The 19816-nt window shown below is 41.1% G+C and overlaps 1 protein-coding gene across 2 annotated transcripts in view; it reads left to right on the top strand.

The window, feature by feature from the left end:
* PJA2 (praja ring finger ubiquitin ligase 2) overlaps positions 1-18218 on the top strand; it is a 76873-nt gene extending 58655 nt beyond the window's left edge. For both annotated transcript variants that reach the window (XM_077290132.1, XM_077290123.1), the window contains 5 exons: positions 6828-7013; positions 12574-12685; positions 13187-13301; positions 15203-15324; positions 17569-18218. In XM_077290132.1, the coding sequence (XP_077146247.1) occupies positions 6828-7013; positions 12574-12685; positions 13187-13301; positions 15203-15324; positions 17569-17694 (661 nt within the window). In that variant the 3' untranslated portion in view covers positions 17695-18218. The remainder of the gene's footprint in view (positions 1-6827; positions 7014-12573; positions 12686-13186; positions 13302-15202; positions 15325-17568) is intronic.
* The last annotated feature ends 1598 nt before the right edge of the window (positions 18219-19816 follow it).

Genomic DNA, 19816 nt, shown 5'->3' with positions numbered 1-19816 from the left:
TAAAGGTTGTGCAACCAAGTATTAGGCTGAGGGTGCCAATACTTTCGTCTGGCCCATTTTTGGAGTTTTGTGTGAAATGATCAATGTTTTGCTTTTTGCTTCATTCTCTTTTGTGTTTTTTCATTTAAGACCATTAAATTAAGATAATAATACCAAAGAATTTGTGATTGCAATCATTTTCAGGAAGAAACTGAGTATTATCTGACAGAATTGCAGGGGTGTCAATACTTTTGGCCACAACTGTACTGTATGCAGCACTAACTCAATTGTAGCCTTTTTTTTTTAATTCAATGTTAAGGTTGGCCCGCAATTTTGTCCAAACTTTTAAAGGCATTGCCCTGTCTAAAATAAAAAGTCTGCAGTCACTCTGTGATTGCAGACTTTTCCCCCAGCGCGCACACTGTGCGCTGCGAGGATTTGCCGGTTTCTGAGCCGGAAACAGCGGTGATGTATGCGATATGCATAATCCTGGGCCGAAGCCGTCTAGTGGGCATGGCCTCAGTCCATACACTTGCATTGAGCGAGGCTGCGCCCACTAGACTGCCACGTCACTAGAAGGGGCTTGGCCTCCCTCAATACAAGTGTGTGAAGCGAGGTTGCGCCCACTACACTGCTTTTGCACAGGAGAATGCATATATCCCTGCAGTTCCTCGCTCCGAAACAGGCGAAACCTCGCAGCGCACAGTTGGTGCACCTTAAGTCTGCAGTCACCCAGAGACTTTTTATTTTAGACAGGGAAGCCTTTAACCCCCGACCTGTGACACAGCGTATGCGTCATGATGCCAATCCGACCTGTGACGCATATGCTGTGTCATAGAATGAACGCGACCCTGCAGGTCGGGTGAAAGGGTTAACTCCAATTTCACCCGACCTACAGGGACAGGGGGAGTGGAATTTCAGCCCAGGGGCTACGATTGCTCTGATTGGCTGTTGAAAGTGAAACAGCCAATCGGAGCAATTTGTAATATTTCACCTATGAAAACTGATGAAATATTTCAATCCAGCCATGGCCGATGCTGCAATATCATCGGCCATGGCTGGAAACCCTGATCTGCCCCCCCACCGCCACCGATCTCCTCCCCGGTCCACCGTTCAGTGCTCCCCTCCGTCTGCCTGTCTGCTCCCCGTCCTCCTGTCCGCTCCCCCCATGCTCCGTTCCCACCCCCCCGTGCTCTGATTTCCCCCCCCCTCATACTTACCGAGCCTCCTGGTGTCCGTCCGTCTGCTCCATGGGCGCCGCCATCTTCCAAAATGGTGGGCGCATGTGCAGTGCGCCCGCCGAATCGGCCGGGGCAGATTCGTTACAGGTAGGTTTTATCTCAGTGATCAAAATAAACAAAATAGTAACTGAACCCCTCCTTTATCACCCCCATAGGTAGGGACAATAATAAAATAAAGAAAATATTTTTATTTATTTTTTCCACTAGGGTTAGAGTTAGAACTAGGGTTAGGGTTAGAATTAGGCGATGTGCACACGGTGCGGATTTGTCTGCGGATTCGTAGCAGTTTTCCATCAGGTTTACAGTACCATGTAAACCTATGGAAAACCAAATCCGCTGTGCCCATGGTGCGGAAAATACCGCGTGGAAAAGCTGCGTTGTATTTTCCGGAGCATGTCAATTCTTTGTGCGGATTCCGCAGCGGTTTACACCCGTTTCTCAATAGGAATCCGCAGGTGAAATCCGCACAAAAAACACTGGAACTCCGCGGTAAATCCGCAGGTAAAACGCAGTGCCTTTTACCTGCGGATTTTTCAAAAATGGTGCGGAAAAATCTCACGCGAATCCGCAACGTGGGCACACAGCCTTAGGGTTGGAATTAGGGCTAGGGTTGGAAATGGGGTTAAGATTAGGCTTGTGGTTAGGGTTATGGTTAGGGGTGTGTTGGGGTTATGGTTGTGGTTAGGGTTGGGATTAGGGTTAGAGTTGGGATTACGATTAGGGTTAGGCTTCTTTCACACTAGCGTCGGCCCGACGTGCCGACGCGCGTTGTGTAAGTAATGCCCGACGTGGGCAGCGGAAGCAGTCTTACGACGCTTAAGCTGCCCCATTGTAATGTCCGGGGAGGAGGGGCGGAGTTTCGGCCGCGCATGTGCTGTCGAAAATGGCAGACACGACGCGCAAAAAAAGTTACATGTAACTTTTTTTGTGCCGACGGTCCGCCAAAACACGACGCAACCGTCGCAAGACGGTTGCGACGTGTGGCCATGCGTCGTTAATGAAAGTCTATGGGTAAAAAACGCATCCTAGAGACAACTTTGCAGGATGCGTATTTTCTCATAAACGACGCATTGCGACGTATTACAAACGACGCTAGTGTGTAAGTAGCCTTAGGGTTGGGATTAGGGTTAGGGGTGTGTTGGGGTTAGTGTTGGAGTTAGAATTGAGGGGTTTCCACTGTTTAGGCACATCAGACTCTCGCCTACCATCGAAACCTTCAAAAAGAGCCTGAAGACCCACCTCTTCCGACAAGCCTACAACCTGCAGTAACCACCGATCAACCAAACCGCTGCATGACCAGCTCTATCCTCACCTACTGTATTCTCACCCATGCCTTGTAGATTGTGAGCCTTTGCGGGCAGGGTCCTCTCTCCTCCTGTACCAGTTATGACTTGTATTGTTTAAGAATATTGTACTTGTTTTTATTATGCATACCCCTCCTCACATATAAAGCGCCATGGAATAAATGGCGCTATAACAATAAATTATAATAATAATCAGGGATTCCAAACGCAACATGGCGCCACCATTGATTCCAGCCAATCTTGCGTTAAAAAAGTCAAATGGTGCTCCCTCCCATCCGAGCCCCGACATGTGCCCAAACAGTGGTTTACCCCCACGTATGAGGTATCAGCGTACTCCGGACAAACTGGGCAACTAATATTGGGGTCCAATTTCTCCTGTTACCCTAAAGAAAATAAAGAATTGCTTGCTAAAACATAATTTTTGAGGAAAGAAAAATGATTTTTTATTTTCACGGCTCTGCGTTGTAATACGTCTGTGAAGCACTTGGGGGTTTAAAGTGCTCACCACTAGGGTTGAGCGAAACGGGTCGGCCATTTTCAGAAGTCGCCGACTTTTGGCAAAGTCGGGTTTCATGAAACCCGACCCGACCCCTGTGTGGGGTCGGCCATGAGGTCGGCGATCTTCTGAATCTGGTATCGGAATTCCGATACCGAGTTCCGATATGTTTGCGATATCGGAACTCGGTATCGGAATCCACATTTAAGTGTAAAATAAAGAATTAAAATAAATATTGATATACTCACCTCTCCGACGCAGCCTGGACATCGCCGCTGGTAACCGGCATCTTCCGTTCCTAAGAATGGCACTTGAAAGACCTTTCGATGACGTCACGGCTTGTGATTGGTCGCGGCGGCCCACGTGACCGCTGAGCGACCAATCACAACAAGCAGTGACGTAATTCTCAGGTCCTAAATTCCTCATTCTAGGAATTTAGGCCATGAGAATTACGTCACGGCTTGTGATTGGTCGCTGAGCGGTCACGTGGGCCGCCGCGACCAATCACAAGCCGTGACGTCATCGAAAGGTCTTTCAAGCGCCATTCTTAGGAACGGAAGATGCCAATTACTACCAGGGCGCGTCAGAGGGTGAGTGTATCAATATTTTTTATTTTAATTCTTTATTTTACACTTAAATATAGATCTCAGGGCCTGAAGGAGAGTTTCCTCTCCTTCAGACCCTGGGAACCATAGTATCCCATTGCACTGCATTGGGTTTCGCGTTTCGGCCGACCCCGACTTTTTTATAGGATCGGCCGATTTCGCTCGACCCGACTTTTGAGAAAGTCGGGTTTCGTGAAACCCGACCCGATCCTATAAAAATAAGTCGCTCAACCCTACTCACCACACATCTAGATTAGTTCCATGGGAGGTCTAGTTTTAAAAAGGGGGTCACTTGTGGGGGAGCTCCAATGTGTAGGCACACAGGGGCACTCCAAACGCGACATGGTGTCCGCTAACGATTGGAGCAAATTTTTCATTCAAAAAGTAAAATGGCGCTCCTTCCCTTCCGAGCCCTGCCGTGTGCCCAAACAGTGGTTTACCCCCTCATGTGAGGTATCCGTGTACTCAGGAGAAATTGCCCAATAAATTTTAGGATCCATTTTTATCCTGTTGCCCATGTGGAAATGAACAAATTGAGGCTAAAAGAATTTTTTTGTGAGGGGGGGGAAAAAAAAAAAAAAAAGTACTTTTTCATTTTTACGGATCAATTTGTGAAGCACCTGGGGGTTCAAAGTGCTCACTATGCATCTAGATAAGCTCCTTGGGGGGGGGCTAGTTTCCAAAATGGGGTCATTTGTGGGGAACTCCAATGTTTAGGCACACAGGGGCTCTCCAAACGCGACATGGTGTCCGCTAAAGATTGGAGCCAATTTTTCATTGAAAAAGTCAAATGGCGCTCCTTCCCTTCCGAGCCCTGTCGTGCGCCCAAACAGTGGTTCCCCTCCACATATGGGGTATCGGCGTACTCAGGACAAGTTGGACAATAACTTTTGGGGTCCAGTTTCTCCTTTTACCCTTGGTATTTTCAGCCATATAGACCCCTCAAACTGACTTCAAATGTGAGGTGGTCCCTAAAAAAAAAAAATGGTTTTGTAAATTTCGTTGTAGAAATGAGAAATCGCTGGTCAAATTTTAACCCTTATAACTTCCTAGCAAAAAAAAATTTTGTTTCCAAAATTGTGCTGATGTAAAGTAGACATGTGAGTAATGTTATTTATTAACTATTTTGTGTCGCATAACTCTCGTTTAACAGAATAAAAATTCTAAATTTGAAAATTGCGAAATTTTCTCCAAATTTCCATTTTTTTCACAAATAAACGCAAAAATGATTGATCTAAATTTACCATTAACATGAAGCCCAATATGTCACGAAAAAACTATCTCTGAACCGCTAGGATCCGTTGAAGCGTTCCTGAGTTATTACCTCATAAAGGGACACTGGTCAGAATTGCAAAAAACGGCCAGGTCATTGTCAAAATAGGCTGGGTTATGAATGGGTTAATTTTGGCCCTCTTTGTATATTTGAGTTTGGCATCCCTGTTTTAGGCCATGGCTCTGACAGCATGTAATTGAAAGAGTAAAGTGGCAGCTATGAAATCTATAGTTGGGCCCCATGGTTGCCACATGACCCACTTGCCACTTGTGTTCAAATCGTAGTGCCACAGTCACTATTGAGGGTTAAATTGCCAGGATGTCTACTGTAAACAGTTCCTGCTGTTGAGGCAGAGCTTAGTAACATGGGTCCAGCCTGCCACTGATCTGTTACCTGCACAATGACCAGGTACACTGCAGAGCAAGGACTGCTACCCGATTGTGATCATTTTCAGTGCTGGTTCGGAATCTGTCAATTTCTAATGTGTGTTCACATTGAAACCACCATAAAGAAGGTATCATGTTATCACTGCTGCCATTAGATAGGACTCTGAGCAGAGCCAGGCCCATGTAATGAGATTTCACTCCTCTGCAAAGCCGAAGCCATTATGGTGAATTTAGTCTGCATTAGAGGAACCATATCAGCAGGAGAAAGAAAGATCAAGATGGTAACAAAAACAGGTATATGTAGGTATACACAAGAGACTCTACATAGTTAGGCTGTGCTGTATTTAACATTTATCTGGAGGGCTATTTTAACAAATCAGGTGATCGAGGCTAGTGCACACAGCAGACATGTCACAAATTTTGACCATTCAGCACATAGAAATAATTGACGTAATGGCTGTAAGCTCATTTGTTGTGGAATTTTTGGGATACTATTTTGCATGGTTTATTTTTCCATTTTGACCTCCCAGTGCATTTTAAAATTCTGTAGAAGCCCATTTTTACTGTATTAATTTTGTTTTATTTTGGCACTTCATTTCCCTCGCAACTTTAGCCTCTTCTCCCTTACCTGCCCACATAAGGAGTTGAGCAAATTTATCTGAGGCCTCACATGGTTATCATGACCATTTATTTATTCGCATTGGGCCCAGCGTGCCTCCCTACACATTTGTCTACAATTCCCTATAGTTGCAACAAAAGAATCCAAACTCCTCTTCTTCCCCTGGTATAAACCCACATCACTCATTCTTCAAAGCTTCTCAAGGACCTTCAGATATTGGAGGACAATCATCCTAAGAACAAGGAATCATTAGAGCAGAGAAGGCAATGCAATGATTTATGTTTATCCAAAACTAAAATGTGACTTGTAACAAGAGTCGTCTTCCAGCATAATGTATTCAGTCATTGTGATGTGTAATCTGCAAAACCTGTTTATGACCTGGAGGTGAAAAGGAGCTCAAATATTTTACAGATTATATACACCTCTATGACTTACGTTTTAAGTACGGTATGTTATGTTCTGCCAGTCTACTAATTGAAGGCTGTGCAGCAGTAATATGCACTGAATTCACTAACAGGCATACACCACTTAATGAATTTTGCGCATTTTATCCGTGGGTGTAAGAAATTACGCCGATCTCCATTAATGTGAAGGGCAGAGGCTGCCACTCTTGTCGCACTGCGGCTCCTCCATCCAAGCTCTGCCCATTTTGGCGGTACTACTTGACACTGGCAGGAAAACGCAGTTACAAAAATGTTTAGCGCCAGAAAACTGATGTCAGCACCTTTGTGTGCACTGTTACTATGCAAATGTGTTTCCATTGTTACAATTATTTGATTTTTAAATCAATGGGGTTTGCAGTGGTTTATTCATTTTCTATTTTATGTGAATAATGGTTTTCTGTATATTGTATATATTGGTACAATTTACAATAACCAGTTTATACATTGCTGCATTTGTATTAAAAATGAACTTGCCTTTTAGGGAGCAAAATTCTCTGGAAGATGGTGAAATCCCCTGGTTACAGTATCGAGAGGATATCGAAAGCAGCACCGATGAGGAAAATGAGATCGGACCCCACTATTTACCTCCAGGCTTTTTTATTTTGGATGGGAATAATAATTTGGAGGATGACTCCAGTATGAGTGAAGACTTGGAAGTTGAATGGAGGTAGGCCGAGAGTATCACTAATTCACATGGAGTCAGAAGTGTGCAATGTATAATATATATTATAAAGAAGTGTGGGGAACACCATAGTAATATCTAGATCTGACTTTAACATGAGGTAAAGCTCTGTTCATACATGCTTTGTGGTTTATAACAAAGCACTGACTACCCCAGAATGGATTGGTGACTAAATGGTATCTGGACGGATTCTGCCAGATTTCTATTTGTGTGTGTGTGTGTGCACATAGACACATATATTGTGTATACATTGGCTGTAAACCATAATCATCAACATTAACAGAAAGAAACACTTGAAATAGATCGCTCTGTTTGTAATGACTCTATATAATATGAGTTTCACTCTTTGTATTGAAGAACTGAAATAAATTAACTTTTTGTTTTCAATAGATTTTTATTCCAAAAAGAGAAAAAAACAAAACAATTTTGCTTAACAACAATAACAAGCTGTGCGTGTGGTATATCACTTCTATCTTTTAAGTATATCTTATTTCAGTAGTTTACTATTCTTAAGGCCTATTATTTGAGATGGGAAGGGCAAGGAATGGGGGTTAGAAGGTTAAAGGAATGGGTATATTGAAATCTAGGATAAATTAACTGTGCGCATTAACTGTGCAATTAAATGTACGCGCGCATGTCGGACTCCCTCCCTTTGATGTGGGCTCCGGCACCGAGTCCACATCTTTCCCGGTACATGTCAGCTGTTTTGAACAGCTGACATGTGCTTCTAACAGCCACGGGTCAAATCGCGATTCACCTGCGGCTGTTAACTAGTTAAATGCTGCTGTCAATCCCTGATAGCGGCATTTAACTCGCGCTTCCAGCAAGCGTGCCGGAAATCCCACCCATCGGTGACACCGTCACGTGATCACCAGGTCACCGATTTGTTGGCATAACAACCAGAGGTCTCCAGCAGACCTCTATTGTTGTCACTGCCGGATTGCTATGAGCGCTGCCTGGTGGTCGGCACTCATAGCAAGTGAGCATTTCTGCTACATACAGGCGATCTGATCATCGCCAGTATCCTCATTGGCAGCTTCTAGTCTCCCATGGAGACTATTAAAGTATGGCAAAAAAAAAAAAACTATTTTTAAAATATTAAATTTTTTTTTTTTTTTTTAAGTTCTAATAACCCCCCTTTCGCCCCATTCAAAATAAAACAATAAGAAAAAAAATCATACACATATATGGTATCGCCACATTTAGAATTGCTCAATCTATCATTATAAAAAAGGAATTAACGTTATCGTTACATGGCGTAACGAGAAAAAAAAGTAAAAACGCCAAAATTACGGGGTTTTTTTGGTCCCCGCAACATTGCATTAAAATGCAATAGTGGGCGATCAGCAGATCGAATCTGCAGCAAAATGGTATAATTAGAAACGTGCGCTTGGCACGCAAAAAATAAGCCTTCACTCAACTCAAGATCACGAAAAATGGAGGTGCTGCGGGTATTGTAAAATGGCACCATTTTTTTTTAAATTTTGGATTTGTTTTTTCACCACTTAAATAGAAAAGAACCTAGACATGTGCTTGGTGTCTATGAACTCATAATGACCTGGAGAATCATAATGGCTGGTGAGTTTTAGCATTTTGTGAACATGGTTAAAAAAAAACAAAAAACTGTGGGATTGCACTTTTTTGCAATTTCACTTCACTTGGAATTTGTTTCCCATTTTCCAGTACACGATATGTTAAAACCAATGGTGGTGTTAAAAAGTACAACTCGGCCTGCAAAAACCAAGCACTCACATGGCCATTTTGAGCAAAATTCTAAAAAAAAGTATGGCTCTGGGAAGATGGGGAGCAAAAAATGAAAACACAAAGTCAAAAACACATCTGGTATGTATAATTACAGTTGTGCTCAAAAGTTTACATACCCCGGCAGAATTTTTGCCGCCTTGGCTTTTTTTCAGAGAATAGGAATCATAACACCAAAAATGTTTCTCCACTCATGGCTAGTGGTTGCGTGAAGCCATTTATTGTCAGACTACTGTGTTTTCTCTTTTTAAATCATAATGACAACCCAAAACATTCAAATGACCTTTATCAAAAGTTTACATACCCTGGTGACTTTGGCCTGATAACATGCACAGAAGTTGACCCAAATGGGTTTGAATGGCTACTAAAGGTAACCAGGGCTTCGGAGTCGTGGATTCGGAGTCCATTTTGGTGGAGTGGGAGCCGGTGTCATTGAAATTGAGGAGTCGGAGGTTTGGCTTACCGACTCCACAGCCCTTAAGGTAACATCCTCACCTGTGACCTGTTGGCTTTTATGCACACACACTGATTACAAGCAAAGTGAGTTTCTAGGATCCAGACAGACTCTTGCATCTTTCATGCAGCTACTGACGTTTCAGGATTATGAGTCATGGGGAAGCAAAAGAATTGTCAACGGATCTACAGGAAAAGGTAGTTGAACTGTATAAAACAGGAAAAGGATACAAAAAGATATCCAAGGAATTGATAATGCTAGTCAGCAGAGTTCAAACTGTGATTGATAAACAAATGGAAAATCAGGGGCTCTGTAAAAACAAAACCATGGTCAGGTAGACCAACAAAAATTTTGTCCTCAACTGCTAGAAAAATTGTTCGGGATGCAAATAAAAACCCACAAATAACATCAGCTGAATTACAGGACTCTCTGAAAACTAGCAGTGTGGCTGTTTCAAGAGGCACTTGAAGAAAAATGGGCTGCAAGATCAAGTCGGCAGAAGAAGGCCATTACTGCGCAAATGCCACAAAGTATCTTGCCTACAATACGCAAAACGGCACATCAACAAGCCTCAAAACTTGTACACTGTGTGCAGAATTATTAGGCAAATTGTATTTTGATCACATGATACTTTTTATACATGTTGTCCTACTCCAAGCTCTTCAGGCTTGAGAGCCAACTACCAATTAAGTAAATCAGGTGATGTGCATCTCTGTAATGAGGAGGGGTGTTGTCAAATGACATCAAAACCCTATATAAGGTGTGCTTAATTATTAGGCAACTTCCTTTCCTTTGGCACAATGGGTGAGAAGAGAGATTTGATGGGCTCTGAAACGTCCAAAATTGTGAGAGGTCTTGCAGAGGGATGCAGCAGTCTTGAAATTGCCAAATTTTTGAAGCATGATCACCAAACAATCAAGCGTTTCATGGCAAATAGCCAACAGAGTCGCAAGAAGCATGTTGGGCAGTAATTTTGCGCCTCTTTTACCCATGAATTGAGGAAAATCAAGCATGAAGCTGCCAAGATGCCATTTGCCACCAGTTTTGCCATATTTCAGAGCTGCAACATTACTGGAGTAACAAAAAGCACAAGGTGTGCAATACTCAGGGACATGGCCAAGGTAAGGAAGGCTGAAAAATGACCACCTTTGAACAAGAAACATAAGATAAAACATCAAGACTGGGCCAAGAAATATCTTAAGACTGACTTTTGAAAGGTTTTATGGACTGATGAAATGAGAGTGACTCTTGATGGGCCAGATGGATTGGCCAGAGGCTGGATCAGTAAAGGGCAGAGAGCTCCACTCCGCCTCAGACGCCAGCAAGGTGGAGGTGGGGTACTGGTATGGGCTGGTATCATCAAAGAACTTGTGGGACCTTTTCGGGTTGAGGATTGAGTGAAGCTCAACTCCCAGACCTACTGCCAGTTTCTGGAAGACAACTTCTTCAAGCAGTGGTACAGGAAGAAGTGGACAATGCTCCATCACATGCCTCCAACTACTCCACAGCATGGCTGGCCAGTAAAGGTCTCAAAGAAGAAAAAATGACATGGCTCCCTTGTTCACCTGATCTGAACCCCATAGAGAACCTGTGGTTCCTCATAAAATGTGAGATCTACAGGGAGGGAAAACGGTGCACCTCTCGGAACAGTGTCTGGGAGGCTGTGGTGGCTGCTGCACGCAATGTTGATCGTAAACAGATCAATCAACTGACAGAATCTATGGATGGAAGGCTGTTGAGTGTCATCATAAAGAAAGGTGGCTATATCGGTCACTAATTTTTGGGGGGTTTGTTTTTGCATGTCAGAAATGTTTATTTCTAAATTTTGTGCAGTTATATTGGTTTACCTGGTGAAAATAAACAAGTGAGATGGGAATATATTTGGTTTTTATTAAGTTGCCTAATAATTCTGCACAGTAATAGTTACCTGCCCAAACAGATATCCTCCTAAGATAGCCAAATCTAAAAAAACCCACTCCAACTTCCAAAAATATTAAGCTTTGATATTTGAGTCTTTTGGGTTAATTGAGAACATAGTTGTTGATCAATAATAAAAATAATCCTCTAAAATACAACTTGCCTAATAATTCTGCACACAGTGTAGAACAAGGTAATATGGAGTGACTAGACCAACATTGAACCTTTTGGCCACAACCATTTGGAAAGAGGTCAGCAAGGCCTATGATGAAATGAACACTATTCCTACTGTAAAGCACGAAGGTGGATCACTGATGTTTTGGGGATGTGTGAGCTACAAAGAAACGGGAAACTTGGTCAAAGTTGAAGGAAAGATGAATGCAGCACGTTATCAGCAAATACTGCTTTGCATGGGACGTACTTGGACGTTCCAACATGACAACAATCCAAAACACAAGGCCAAATCTACCTGTCATTGGCTACAGCAGAACAAAGTTAAGGTCCTGAAGTGCCCATCTCTGTCTCCTGACCTCAATATCATTGAGCCACTCTGGGGAGATCTCAAGAGTAAAGTTCATGCTAGACAGCCCAGGAATTTACAGGAACTGGAGTTTTTTTGCCAAGAAGAATGGGCTGCTTTACCATCTGAGAAAATAAATAACCTCATCCATAACAACCACAAAAGACATCAAGCGGTCATTGATGTTAGAGGGGGCAATACACTGTATTAAGAAATGGGGTATGTGAACTTTTGATTAGGGTCATTTGGATGTTTTGGGTTGTCATTATGATTTAAAAAGAGAAAACACAGCATTTTGACAATAAATGGCTTCACCCAACCACTAGCCATGAGTGGAGAAAAGGTTTTGGTGTTATCAATCATATTCTCTGGAAAAAAAGGCCCAGAAAGCAAAAATTCTGATGGGGTATGTAAACTTTTGAGCACAACTGTATAAAACTTCCTTCTTAACCCCCCCCCCCCAAATGTGGTGGTCTTTTTTTGGCCTTTCTCATTCTCGGGTCCTCTACCAGAGACCTGGGACTTTGAATGTTCTGCGCAGGATCTTAGTTGTTCCCATCATTGCGCTTTTCTGGACAGAGGGTTCAGATGTTGCTCCTGGGATCTGTTGTAGTCATTTTCCCAACTTAGGGGTCACTGCTCCAAGTGCTCCTATCAGCAATGGAATCACTGTTGTCTTCACCTTCCATATCTTCTTCAGTTCTCCTTTCAGGCCCTGGTATTTCTCCAGCTTCACATATTCCTTCTTTCCGATGTTGCTGTCACTTGCCACTGCCACATCTATTATCATTTGTCTTCTGATCCTTGTCTACTATCATATTATATTTATATAATTTTTTTTTATAGTGATATAAATAAAATATTTGTATTGTTTTCTGACGTTTACTCTTTAGATTGCTAGATGACTTTGGAGATGGTATTGGCGTAGCTCAAGCCATGTCCTATATGGATTCTCAGTTTCTTACATACATGGCTCTTGAAGAGAGACTTGCACAAGCTATGGAGGTAGTTTTCACTTTCATTGCTGTAATTTGTACTGCATATTATCTTGTGACTGTCATTTGGAATTAATGTGGATCAATCATCAGATTTTACAATATAAACTACATACATTGTTAACTAGATCTTAGAATTTGAGAGTAAATACACCAGCCTCATCAAGTCTGTCAGAACAGTTGTATAATCCGTTATAATTTTTTTTTCATGCCTGACTTGAATGAGTCCAGCTCATTATAATATCAGGAATATACAGTCATTCCAACACCGATAGTCAAATCAGTGATCCTCTTTATCACTTGTGTTTTAAACAGAGAAAGAAGATATTGAATCCCACTACAGATTGTAGATGCAATTGTGTTCTCAGAAATGCATTTTTTTTTTCAATCTCGTATGCAAATTATTTGTACATTATCTTAAAGTTTAGAAAACCAGTTTTAACATGAGGTACACTTCTGTTGACTGAAATTGTTTTGTATTGTTGTATTGTAACTGCCTTTGTCTACACAGACTGCTCTGGCACATCTGGAGTCTCTAGCGGTAGATGTTGAACAGGCCCACCCTCCAGCCACAAAAGAAAGCATTGAGTGTCTTCCACAGATCATCATCACTGATGAACACAACCGTAAGATATAAAGCATGAAATTATAATTTAGGAACGTTAAGCTGGGAACCTTGATGATACTGAAATGATGGTAAGAGGGCATATTGGATTAACTGAAAGGTGAGAATTCACCTTTGGAGTTACTTTAATATATTGGGGAAATTATGAACAGTTGTGTAATAAATATATATTATATATATTTATATTATGTGGCTGTCTGATTGATGGACAACCCTCTGATCGGACCCATCAATCTTTCTCACTCATTTAATGTGGTTTGATTTAAAAAAAAAAATAAAAAAAAATTGAGGATTTATTTTAGTCAAACTTCCATGTATAATTGTACATGGATAGATGTAAATCATTCATTAGGAGCTTAGCATTGACGGAGATGGTTCTAAAGTGCAGGGATTTTAATGAAGTTGTATTAGTGTTTACCACAAACCTATATATCCATCAGCTTGGATCTTCCTGCACTAGAACATTTTGCTGGGAGATCAGACTACATATTTAACATGATTGATTGTTTGGCTTTTTATATATGTGTGTGGGAACAAATGAGGTCAAGGTGATAGCAACTGCAGAGAAACTTTAATCTGCGTCAACCCTTCAGGTGCTGTCAAGACGCTGGCGTATGTGTGAAGCAAACACCTGAAGTGAACACAACACTAAATGTAGAAAAGACAAAGATGTATACCTTTTCTCTTTCATCCTGTTTCACATTATATTCCAGTCCAAACAATGGGAAGTGGTGTTTTTTTACATGTGTCCCAGGAACCATCCGTTATATTTTCTGTCCTAGGAGCCATCCATTATTCGTTCTTTTTTTTTTTTCACTTGGTTCAGATCACAGGGCTATGTTCACACGTTGCGGTTTTTTGCTACGTTTTTAAATGCGAATTTTAACTTTTTTACATTAACAGCAAAATCTATGACATTTCAAAAATCTCATGCACACTTTTTTTTTTTTTTTTTTCCTGAATAAACTGGAAAACTGCTGTGTTTTTTAAAAACTGCAGCATGTCACTTCTTTCAGCATTTTTTTCACCCATAGAAAGCAATGACTAAGTGCAAAAAAAACACAGGTTTTAGGTTGTGCTGCTTTTTCCTCCTGTCAAGGTAAGGAGGCTTATTTGCCGTACAATGCTCCTCTGGGAAATTAAGTCCTCTTTTTCTCAGAAGAGGCAATTTGCATATTTAATTTTCCAGAGGAGCATTGTACGGCAAATAAGCCTCCTTACCTTGACAAGCCAGAGATGGTATGTCACTCTCCATAAGGAGAAACGATACCCCTTAGACCCCAGTCCAGAGCCTCTCACCTAGCCAAATCAGTTCTCATGCTTCGCACTGACGAGGGCCAACAGCCAGAAACACCGTGTCTGCGAATTGAGATACTGATTTGGCTTTTATCCTAAGTCATTTTGCACGACTCGTTATAGGGTTGATTGTGACTTGTAGGATCGCTACTTCCAACAGGTGGCGCTATAGAGTTAAGTCCTCTTTTTCTCAGAAGAGGCAATTTGCATATTTAATTTCCCAGAGGAGAATTGTACGGCAAATAAGCCTCCTTACCTTGACAAGCCAGAGATGGTATGTCACTCTCCATAAGGAGAAACGATACCCCTTAGACCCTATTTTTCTATAATGTTTCTTTTCTCTTTCTGCATATATTTGTGGAGTATTATAAAAATTGATACTGGTACATCCAACAACACTCCAGTTTTTGAGAAACAGCCATAGTTAAAACATAGTTAAAAGGGAATAATGAAACCATTTATCTTTGTCTTATCTATTCTCATCCGTGCTTAGAGCTGTTTTTCTTATTGAAAGCAAATCGAGAAGTGGTTAATGTGGGCTGACATGGCATATAACACCCCATCCTGGAAGAAATGTTTTAAGTCTTGTTTTTAATTTTCTTTTAGTTGTAGGTCAAGAGCAGTGCTGTGCCATATGCTGTAGCGAGTATATCAAAGATGAAGTTTTAACAGAACTCCCTTGTCACCACGTCTTCCATAAGCCATGTGTGACATTGTGGTTGCAAAAAGTAAGTATCTTCTAAGTGAATATCTAATAAGTTAGTCAACAATACTAGAGTCTTTCTCCGTGGAAATAAATAGAAAAGTTTCTGCACAGCTGTCCTGCTCCACAAATTTTAAAGAAATGTATAATCTTGCTGCCTTCATTCCTGATTAAAAAAAAAAAAAAGTAAAAATGTTTGTGGTCCGTCTACCAGCCTAGAATATCCAGGAACTGTTCAGATTTACATGCTCTTTAATTTTCCATCCAATCATTTTAAGTGCGTGGTTCCTATTAGAATATTGCTAGCACTATAGGAGCTGGAACTTCCTTTTTCTCTCTTCCAATCATGTTTTAGACCTTAGCATGCGGTTGGATGAAGTCTGCACACTGTCTTCTGTACTCGTGATAGCCCCTCTCTGCAAAAAATCTGTTTATTTCCATTTTGCTCACAGTTTCATAGAATCATAGAATGTTTTATAGTGGGAAGGGACCTCCAGAGTCATCGTGTCCAACCCTCTGCTCAATGCAGGATTCACTAAACCATCTCAGACACATGGCTGTCCAGCCTAATAATAATTTTATTTATATAGCGCCAACATATTCCGCAGCGCTTTACAACTTATAGAGGGGACTTGTACAGACAATAGACATTACAGCATAACAGAAATCACAGTTCAAAATAGATACCAGGAGGAATGAGGGCCCTGCTCGCAAGCTTACAAACTATGAGGAAAAGGGGAGATGCGAGAGGTGGATGGTAACAATTGCTTTAGTTATTTGGATCAGCCACAGTGTAAGGCTCGGGTGTTCATGTAAAGCTACATGAACCAGTTCACTGCCTAAGTATGTAGCAGTACAGACACAGAGGGCTATTAACTGCATAAAGTGTATGAGAATATGATACGAGGAACCTGATTATGGTTTTTTTTTTTGTTTGAAGACCGCCATTGAAGGAGAACTCACCATCTCTCGTGGCAACCTGTTCCATTCAATGATCACCCTCACTGTCAAAAAGTTTTTTTTCTAATATCTAATCTGTATCTTCTCCCTTTTAGTTTCATTCCATGGCTTCTCATGTTTCCATGTGCAAATGAGCATAAGCATGATCCCTCTACATTTTGGCATCCCTTCAGATATTTGTAAATGCTATTAAGTCTCCTCACAGTCTTCTTGTTTTGCAAGCTAAACATTCCCAGGTCCTTTAATCGTTCGCTCACCATCCTAGTAGCTCTAAGCTACACAAACTATGCTTTTACATATTGTGAGAAAGGCAGATATTTGTTGTCCTAATGTCAAGTCAGTCCCATCACACCAGTTATATATTGCATGTCAAGATTGTCTGTCTGCCTGTCTGTCTGTCTTGTATGACGTCATGGTTAACTAGATGTGGAAGATATTAATCATAATATCCATTTTGAGGTTTTGCTTTTCAACGGTTGGGATAGTTGTGTTTTAAATAATCCCATATTAAAATCAGCAATAACCATAAGTTGTCTTTGTGCAGGAAAAACAGCAAAAACACATCCCTAAACCATTCAAGAACATATTTTAAAAATTACAAAAAAGTTTTAGATTCAAGATAAACACAAGGCAAAAAAGCATATGTAATGGATACACAAAGGCAAAACTAAACAAGATGTGGCACTTGGTGTTCATGTAGGGGCAGCAAGATTTCTAGAAACAACCTCACCAAGCGATGTTCGAATTCGACAACGCAACCAATAATCAGCCCCCTTACCCCACATGAACCCAAAATCCACAGTAAGAAAGACTACATGTAGAGAAAATTTTGTAATGCACATTTCACTATGGTTGGCTTCATCTGGGGTTGATTGACGCAAGCTTAATAGTTCTTCTCAGTGTCTCAGACTTCATATGGAGTAGTGAACTAAATACATGTTACCAAGCTTTGTTTATAGACCTTCTAGCTTCCTAGGCTTCCGGGGGGCTTTAACTAAAGTGGAGCTATACTTTAAAACAGATTCCAAAAGGTGGAGCTTCGCTTTAATTTTGCCCCTAGATTTTATCTTCACAATGTTCTCTCCACAGGGAAGTTCTGTGCACATTGTAACGGCTTTGATTACGCTCTATTGAGCATTAACATATGTTGTCTGCAATGTAGAAATGTAATTTTACACTGTGTATTGTGTTGAAAATCATTTCTATTTTTCTGGGCACGGTTATTGTTTTTTGTGTTTTAATTGCAATGGGTTCAAATACAGGAAGGAAATTGCATGCATAATAACTAAATATTCATTACTCTTTCCAGTCTGGAACATGCCCTGTATGCCGTCATGTTCTGACATCTCTGCTTCCTGAGTCTGCAGTGGCCACATCCTTCCTATCGGATCACGACAGCCCACCATCAATTCATAATGCAGCAGGAACCCGATAGAAGTAATATCCTATCTAATTGCACCAGTTAATTTTTCTTGTAAATTATATTAGAATGAGCTACATTAAGCACACATTGACTTACTGAAAATGATAAGCATGAAGCCTAATATTTACTAGTTTAGATTAACTAGAAGACTTTGTAAGCCACATTTACGTATATAGTTTTAGTTGTTGAGTTATTGAAAAGCTTGCAAGCAAATATATTGATAAATGCTAACTTTGCGTTCAGCGCGCTTAGCTTTTTTTGTTTTGTGGCACAACACATTTTTGTGTTTTCACAACTGCAGTGCAGTTAGAGCTTTACAGAGTGGAGCTACTAAATCTTATATTTACTTTGTTTACATCCTTTCCACACAAGGGTTTACAGACTTTGCAAAGCATTTTGTCTGTGCGCCCTCCAGTAGTGAAAAGGTTGCAGCTGTGCCACTATTGTAACTGATCTCTCATGTTTGCATCAAATGTGAAGACGTTCTGTGATGATAACAATTGGTTCCACTGAAAATAAAATGCATATTGAAACCTAATATGTAGAGTCTTTTATTTTGGGGTATAAACGAAGCGCACGTTTACAAGGGCATGAATATATGCAGACATGGTAAAGCTGTTTAGAAGTGTGTGTCTGTGTTCAGATCTAGTGTCTCAGTAGTAAAGGAGTATCATATGGGTAACTGATCATATGGTGGCTTGCAAAAGTATTCACTCCCATTGGCATTTTTCATGTTTTTCTACCTCACCATGTGTACCTCACCATGTGGTGAGAAAAAAAATAACTGAAAACTTGGTGTGCATAACTATTTACTACCCTAAAATCATTACTTTCTAGAGACTCCTTTTGAGAAGTCTGTACAAGCTTTCCACATCTTGTCACTTGGATTTTTACCTATTTCTCAATGCAAAATAGCTCCAACTCTTTCATGTTTTATGGGTTTTCTCTGATGAACAGTAATCTTAGTCTAACTCCAGATTCGAAGTTGGATTAAGGTCTAGGCTTTGACTAGGCCACTCCAAAACATTTACACATTTCCTCTTAAACCACTCAATTATTGCTTTAGCAATATGCCTTGAGTCAATGTCTTGTAGGGAAGATGAACCTCGTTCCAGTCTCAAATCACTGACAGACTGACCGTTCCCTCGACCTGTTACTAAAAAACATCCCCACAGTGTGATGCTGCCACCACAATGTTTCACTGTGGGCATAGTGTTCTTGGGGTGATGAGTAGTAATGAGTGAGTGTACTCGTTGTTTGGGTTTTCACGAGCACGCTCGGGTGGTCTCAGAGTATTTGTAACTGCTCGGAGATTTCGTTTTTGTTGACGCAGCTGCATGATTTACGGCTGCTAGCCAGCCTGAGTACATGTGGGGGTTGCTTGGTTGCTAGGGAATCCCCACATGTATTCAAGCTGTCTATCGGCTGTAAATCATGCAGCTGAGGCAACGAAAACTAAATCTCCGAGCAGTCACAAATACTCGGAGACCACTTGAGCATGCTCGGGAAAACCTGAGCAACAAGTATACTCGCTCATCACTAGTAATGAGCTGTGTTGCTGTGGTGCCAGATGTAGCGTTTACCTTGGTGGCCAAAAAGTAAAATTATGTTCTTGTCTGACCACAGCACCTTCCTCCATACATTTGGGAAGTCTCCCACTTGTCTTTTGGCAAACTCAAAATGAGATTCACAGTTTTTATGTGTAAGGAAAGGCTTTTTTTCTGCCCACTTTTCCATAAAAACTGTCACATTTGCACCAAATAAAAAAATTAGTGCTAAAATGTTAATTTCCTAGTCCGAATGTTAAAAAATTCTGTGAGGCACTTGTGTAATCGAAATACTCATTACACCCCCAGATGAAATCCTTAAGCATTGCAATTTCCACTTGTGGGGGTTTCCACTTGTGGGGGTTTCCACTTGTGGGGGTTTCCACTTGTGGGGGTTTCCACTTGTGGGGGTTTCCACTTGTGGGGGTTTCCACTTATGGCGGGTTTCTGCTAATCTGGCACACACAGTAAAAGTACACAAATGGCAAACATATATAGTTTTAGTTTTTTTTTTTTTCTTTTATTTAAGTGGTGAATAACATATTTCGATTTTTTTGCCATTTTTCGATACCCATAGCCGTTTAATT

Source organism: Ranitomeya variabilis, chromosome 1, assembly GCF_051348905.1.
Source record: "Ranitomeya variabilis isolate aRanVar5 chromosome 1, aRanVar5.hap1, whole genome shotgun sequence".
NCBI lineage: Eukaryota > Metazoa > Chordata > Amphibia > Anura > Dendrobatidae > Ranitomeya > Ranitomeya variabilis.
This window is presented reverse-complemented; position numbering and strand designations above follow the sequence as displayed.